Here is a 7,306-nt window from a genome sequence, read left to right on the forward strand (position 1 = left end):
AATAATTATAATAAATTTTGTTGTGTATTCATCCATGCTACAAATTGTGGTAACACTATCAAGGCAGCAACTTAGAAACCGAACTGACAACAGAACAGCACATAGACTATTTAGCTGATCCTCCGTCAAATAAGCAAAATAAGTGTAAAGATCTTTCAAAAAGTGAAATAATGTGGTCAGCGGTAGGCTAACCGAAAACTGTTACTTTGTTTCTTCAAAATATCGTATCTTGTGTTTATTCATTACGCAGAATGCATGTTTTCACAAGCATTCGGGAGCTCCCGGCCCCAACAAAAAAAAAAAAAAAAAAAAAAAAAAACATCCTTATGCATAGTATTTAGTGACAGTACAATCAGAGACAGACAATCCCTGTCAAACCTCGGCAGCATTGCTTTCGTTTTCGAAGGCGGAAATCCTGCAGCTCTTTGTGTATTTAATTCCGTAACACAGAGTGAATTTTGCGCTTGTGTTTCAGACACGTTAGATTTGAGTCAAAAGTACCTGGCTGATAGGCACATATATATTTTTTTGTTCACGGATCGAGATCTGTAATCCAACACGATGAGCAGATTTGGTAAGTGAGAGAAACGGCGCGATTTAAATAATTGCCAAACTTCAGTCGTTTCAAACTCTACATTTTTAGTTGTACAATTAAACAATTATCCAATTTATATTTATAATGATATGTTTTTTTATATATATATATATATATATAGCCTACATAGTTTCTATGTATTCGTATCATCGTTAACAAATTGGGATATGTCTGTGGATAAGATCTGTTCAGCTCTTCTTCAGAGGGTTACTTAGCTCAGTGATGGCAATAGAGATCAGGGCAGAACAAACCAACTAGGGCAAAATGATTATTATCTGGAGAGTGAAAAATGAATTATGTTCAAACCTATCAATATGGGTAGTCTAATGTGACCTATCCTGTGGTTTTTGATAAACAGGTGGTTACAGATGGAAGGACAAACCTCCCGATCCTGATTCCAAAGTAGCAACCAGACATAATGGTGAGTGAAAGTTTACCTTGTTATTAATATAAGTCACGTTATAGATTTACAGTTCAACACATCATTATTTACTTTGTGTTGTCTGGTTTGAGTATTACCAGACCTTTATTTTTGAATTTGCCAGATAACCTTCTAAACACTCTGCTTTAACTTTTTTTAATTTTTATTTTTATATTAAATTAATCTCAGGTTTAGCTTTTTGACATCTTATAAAAGCATAGTTCTGGGAGTTTTTTTTAGATTGTTTACTTAACACCTTGTCACACAGCAGCTTTTAGGAATTGTTCTGGTATTTATTTTTTTATTTTTTTGTTATAAGTTAGAAATGACAAGGAGGCAGCTTCCAGCAATACAAAGTCAATGGAGAGCATTGTATTGTTTCCCACCGTCACGGTGTTGACATGGCCTAAATGCGCTCTGTCTCTATGGTATCTTTAATTTAGCATTATTTTAGATTTCAAATTAAATTGCCAGGTTAAACTACTATTTTGGGAAATTCTTTTTAGGGATTTTCTAACTGAAGACAGCATAGGACTAGCTGAGACTGTACACACAAAATTACAGTTTTATATTTTCATATATTTACGCTTACTTGTTGGAAGATTAGTGTAAGGGTGAAAACGTTTCCAATGCAGATTTTGTTCATTTTCAAGTTGGTCAAATGAATTCATTGTGCTAAAAGAACAGAAAGCTGCTTGTTGTGTGAGCTGTGCTTTACACATTACTGTGGAATTGACAGTAGACAAAATCATTTTTTATTTTTATTTTCTCAAAATTGTGCAGACATTTTCTAATCTGCCCACACCTTAATTCTGACTGTTAGTAATTTAACTTGTTACTGTTCTTTGGCCATTTTTAACCACTAAAGTAATAACATTTGTGTCTTTTTGTAGATCGGAGTGACATGATTCTTCAATATAAAGCATCAGTCATTAATAAATGTAAGGTTGCAACAGAGCATAATCTTCCATGTGTGGATCTGGCCACCCGTTACACTGAACCAGTGATTATTCAGAGGAGCAAAGAGCAGACTGAGAAATACTATCTTGAACATGTTAGGTCTGTGGATGCTACATCTCATCTGTTATCAAATGATAAGAATCACAGCATCAGAATAGACCAGCTGTTCAGTCCTGACAGTGATGAAAACACACCGAAAACTGTGATTCTCAGTGGAGATTCTGGAAGAGGGAAATCCTTCACGCTACAGAAGATCATGTTGGACTGGGCTTCTGGAGAACTTTACTCTGAAAACTTTGATGTAATGTTTCTTTTTAATTGTGAAGAGCTGAAGTGTATGTTTGAGGAAATGAGCTTATTTGAGCTTTTGAGCTGGAGTTGCAGTTTAACATTGGATCAGATCTCACAGATAACAACACCAAAGAAAGTCCTTTTCCTCATTGATGGGATTGATGAATATGTATCTCATCCACCCAGTCATTCGATGTTAGTACTCACTAATCCATCTCATAGAGCCCGACCCATGGACATTCTTAGGAGCGTGTTAAAGGGAATCTTGCTGCCTGAGTCATTCATTCTTGTCACCACAAGATCTCGAGCTGCTGATGCAGTGATGAACCTCCTCAAGGGTCCTCAGCGTTTCACTGAGATTATGGGCTTCTCTGAGAGAGGGGTGCAGGAGTACTTCCAGAAGTTCTTTCAGGATGAACAGCTCTTCAGGAAAATGTATGAGAGAGTGAAGATAAATGAAAGCCTCCTGACTGCCTGCTCTGTGCCTTTGCTGTGTTGGATGGTCTGTTTTTGTCTGAAGAAACACATAACAGATGATGATCGTGTGATGAGAGAACTAAAGACAAGCACCTCCATATATGTGCACTTTGTGTCCACTCTACTGGAGCATCATGACCAGAGTCAGTCTGTCCTCACCATGCTGAGGAGCCTGGGTCATCGGGCAGAAGAAGGGGTGAAGAAGCGAGAAGGTCTTTTTGTAGAGAAGAGTGTGACTGCGACTGGCTTAGATCCTGCTACTAATGTGTTCTTGTATAAAGATAGTTTGAAAAGAAATAACAGACAGGTGTCAGTGTTCAAGTTCATGCATCTCAGCTTCCAGGAGTTTTTCACTGCTCTTTTTTATGTTTTACTGGATAAAAAAGAGTCCTGGGGGAAAGTCACAGATCTGTTGGACTCCCTGAAAATGAAGGGTATAATCAATAGGCCTTCTCCAGAAAGAAGAACAAATCCCATCCCTTCAGTCATGATGTTTCTCTGTGGTCTCTTAAATGAGAAGACGAGCAGCTCACTCTTTGAAATAATCAAGTGGACTGTTCCTCAAATCATAAAACTAAAGACAAACCTGCAGGAAAGTCTTCTTACAGTGAGGAGACAGCATGGATGTGAACTGTTTGCTATGTGCTGTCTGTATGAGCTCCAGGATGAGAAAGTTGTGAGGAGAGCTTTAGGAGACTGGGTATCCATCAATCTGTCTAACATTTCTCTGAGGAGCACAGATTGCTGGGTGCTGCTGTACTGTCTTCAGTGCTGTCCAAACATCAGATACCTGAACCTCATGTACTGTGATTTAACAGCTGAGAAACTCAAGATTCTTCAGCCAGCGCTCTGTATCTCTAAGACTATGAGGTCAGTGTTTTTGAATGGAGAAACAATTAAAACTTAATTCTTGATTTACACACTTATGAAAATATAGTTACTTAATTTTTGTTTAATATAAACAGCTGAGGTCAAAAGTTTAGATTAGAAGAGACAAAAAGATTAGAAAGGTTGTTAGATTTTTTTTTTTTTATATAATTAGAATAGTGAGTGCTAAAGTTAGAAGTTCAAATAAAGATGAAAGAGATAGGTCTTAGGTCGATTCTTGAAGATGGCTGAGGATTCAGCTGCTTGGACTAAGTCATTCCACCAGGAGGGAACATTTGATTTAAAAGTCCGTAAAAGTGACTTTGTGCTTCTTTGAGATGGCACAATCAAGCTATGTTCACTTACAGAATGCAAGCTTCTAGAGGGGACATAAGTCTGAAGTAATACATTTAGGTAAATGGGTGCAGAGTTAGTTGTGGTCTTGTAGGAAAAGATCAATGTCTTGAATTTTATGTGAGCAGCTATTGGTAGCCAGTGCAAATTGATAAACAGAGGTGTGACATGTATTATTTTTGGCTCATTAAAAATTTATCTTGCTGCAGTATTCTGGATTAATTGTAAAGGTTTGATAGAAACTGGCTGGAAGACCTGCCAAGAGAGCATTGCAATAGTCCAGCCTGGACAGAACAAGAGCTTGAACAAGGAGTTGTGGCAGCATGTTCCGAAAGAAAGGGCTTGATCTTCTTGATGTTGAATAAAGCAAACTAAAGGACCAGATAGTTTTAGCAATTGAGGTCTGAGAAAGTCAGCTGATCATCAATCATAACTCCAAGGCTTCTAGTTGTTTTTGAAAGAGTTATGGTTGATGTGCCTAACTTGATGGTGAAATTGTGATGAAACGATGCGTTTGCTGGAATCGCAAGCAGTTCTGTCTTGGCAAGGTTGAATTGAAGGTGATGGTCCTTCATTCTGCAAGAAATGTCTGTTAGATAAGCTAAAATGCTAGTAGCTACTCTCTAAAAGCCATGTTTCTGAATGACAGAACCTAATGATGCCATGTTGACAGAGAAGAGAAGTGGTCCAGGAACTGAGCCCTGAGGCACCCCAGTAGTTTGATGTTGTGACTTGGACACTTCACCTATCCAAGATACTTTGAAGGACCTATCTGATAGGTAAGACTGAAACCACTGATGTGGAATTCCTGAGATGCTCTTTGCCAGTAGACTGATAGGAGGATCTGGTGGGTAACCGTGTCAAAAGCAGCGGACACATCAAGCAGGATAAGTATGAAGATTTGGATTCCGCTCTTGCCAGTCTTAGGGCTTCAACAACTGAGCAAGGCAGTCTCAGTTGAATGTCCACTTCTGAAGCCAGATTGTTTGCTGTCAAGGAGGTTGTTCTGTGTGAGAAATGCAGAGACTTAGTGGAACACAGCTCATTTAAGTGTTTTTGCATTGAAAGGAAGAAGGGAAACTGGTCTGTAGTTCTTTAAAAGAGATGGGTAGAGGGTGGGTTTCTTAAGTAGTGGAGTTATACATGCCTGTCTAAATGATGACGGAAAAACACCATTGTGGAGGGATGTGTTAATGATGTGAGTGAGTGCAGGTACAACTGCAGGAGATATGACTTGAAGATGTTGAGATGGAATAGGATCAAGTGGTCAAGAAGTAGGATGATTAGAAAGGATGAGTTTGGAGACTTCTGCCTCAGAGAATGAAGAGAAGGATGCAAATGAGTGTATGTTTGCTGGTGATATAATATGGTGATAATCAGTAATGATTAAAAACTTTTCAGTTTTATTTCAAAACAATATGAAGTCAACTTAAGTATAGTATGGAAAGGTGGCACTTTGTGCAAATGCATTTTACACGACATTTTAAACAAATATATATTTCACACTTATATTTGTCACTGACTCATATCATGTTTAGGCTGTCAGTGGAGCACCTGTCAGAAGTTGAAGATTTGATCCAGGTTCTTGGGGAATCAAAAATCCTGAGAGAACTGAAGTAATTTTAAGACACAATGTCCTACCTCCAATACAGCAATATGAGTATCAAACCAGTCATTTGAACATAATAAGCTGTCTTTTCTTTGTACTTGGTAGAGTTCAGGAGGATGAGAACAGTGCTGAGAGTCCCAGATGGTCACTTAACCTATCAGTCAATCGTGGAGATGTCTTGTAAAGAACTTTGCACAACATTGTAATCTTTCTAATAAAGAATCATTCATAGAATAATTATATAGTCTTGTAAAGAAAACAACAGGTTCCAGAACACAAAACAAAACACTCCTATGGGGTGTACAGTGCTGTTATCAAATGTTTCTCTGTGTTTCTGTCTGTTTCAGGTTGTCTTTGAGCTCCTCTGAGAAGAATCTGTCATTTCCAGCAGTCTTGAACATCAGTCTTACATGTCCACAATCAGAGTTATCCAGCACTGACTGGACACTCTTCTTACAGAGACTCAGCAAGACAGCAAAAGTAGCTGAAGAGTAAGAAAAATACTAATTTTGCCATTGCTCTATTTATCTCATCAGAAGCTTCACTGTTCTACATACATACATGCAACAGCTTTTTAAAACTTTTGCAGTTCTTCAGCTCTTGATGAGCATGTCAGTTTGTTGCTGTCTTCATTTCACTCTGTGGGTTTGACGATGTTGGATCTAAAGCTGGTCAGTCTGAATGAAAGCTGGGCTTCTGGGATCATTTGGCTCGTCCGACCTGCACAAGTCTGCAGCAGCTCAGGTAAGACCATTTACTGTGGCCCCAGTGACGTTGCTAAGGATTCTCGCCCATTGAAATTATTTTGCCATAAGGACCTCTCAAAATCACTTTCAGTGTGGGTCCTATGCACTCTGTCCCCCTTTTTCCTTCCAGTAGCGATAGTACTGTGTGGCCCCATGAAGTTACTGAATGCTTAAATCAAAAACATCTGAATTTTATAACATTTGAAAGAAAAAAACTGTATTGTCTACACAAAACATTTGCAGCATACTGTCATGAACATGGCAAGAGGGTGAGAGAAGGGGCTAAGAATCAAAGTGAAGCAAATTTAGACTTTAGTTTTGGTCTGTTCCTCACACAAAGTGGAGGCTTGAATCTCCAGTGAGCCAGGGGTCAACTCTTTAAAACAATTGGCTGCAGTTCTACAGTTACATTATAGATTTGATAATGATAAATAATAGTATATTTGTAATAATTCAATACCACGACTTAGGTGCCCTTGAGCAAGGCATCGAACCCCCAACTGCTCCCCGGGCGCCGCAGCATAAATGGCTGCCCACTGCTCCGGGGTGTGTTCACAGTGTGTGTGTGTTCACTGCTCTGTGTGTGTGCACTTCGGATGGGTTAAATGCAGAGCACACATTCTGAATATGGGTCACCATACTTGGCTGAATGTCCGTCACTTTCACTTTCACTTTCACTTTCAATTTAAATGTGCTGCAGGCTAACTGAACATAACTGAACTAAACACTTTTTTTAAGTATGTTATTGCGATGTTAAGTGTTTTGCTTATATTGGTGTTTGTGTATCAACAACAATATTGCAGTGTCTTTGCTGATTTGCTGTTAGAAGAGGGAATCATGTTGCTGAACAAATCACTGACAGATCCACACTGCACTGTGATCATTGAAGGGTGTGTATGAACTCAACAGATGTCCATTTGATATACTTTGAGGATGCTCTTTTTATTTTAAGTAAATTAAAAACAAACAAATAAGTTACTTATGAT

General features: G+C 38.4%; 1 protein-coding gene across 1 annotated transcript; it reads left to right on the top strand.

Moving 5' to 3' along the window:
• Nucleotides 1-437: 437 nt before the first annotated feature.
• Nucleotides 438-6,287, top strand: LOC113086326 (NACHT, LRR and PYD domains-containing protein 12-like; the record flags this gene model as incomplete). The annotated part of the gene is made up of 7 exons (XM_026255410.1): nt 438-574; nt 954-1,016; nt 1,910-3,614; nt 5,504-5,581; nt 5,680-5,754; nt 5,922-6,065; nt 6,164-6,287. Coding segments are annotated over exons 1-7 (2,202 nt in total), but the record flags the coding sequence as incomplete, so codon positions are not given.
• Nucleotides 6,288-7,306: the final 1,019 nt, after the last annotated feature.

The sequence above is a fragment of the Carassius auratus genome, unplaced genomic scaffold, assembly GCF_003368295.1.
Source record: "Carassius auratus strain Wakin unplaced genomic scaffold, ASM336829v1 scaf_tig00043220, whole genome shotgun sequence".
In the NCBI taxonomy this organism is placed as follows: Eukaryota; Metazoa; Chordata; class Actinopteri; order Cypriniformes; family Cyprinidae; genus Carassius; species Carassius auratus.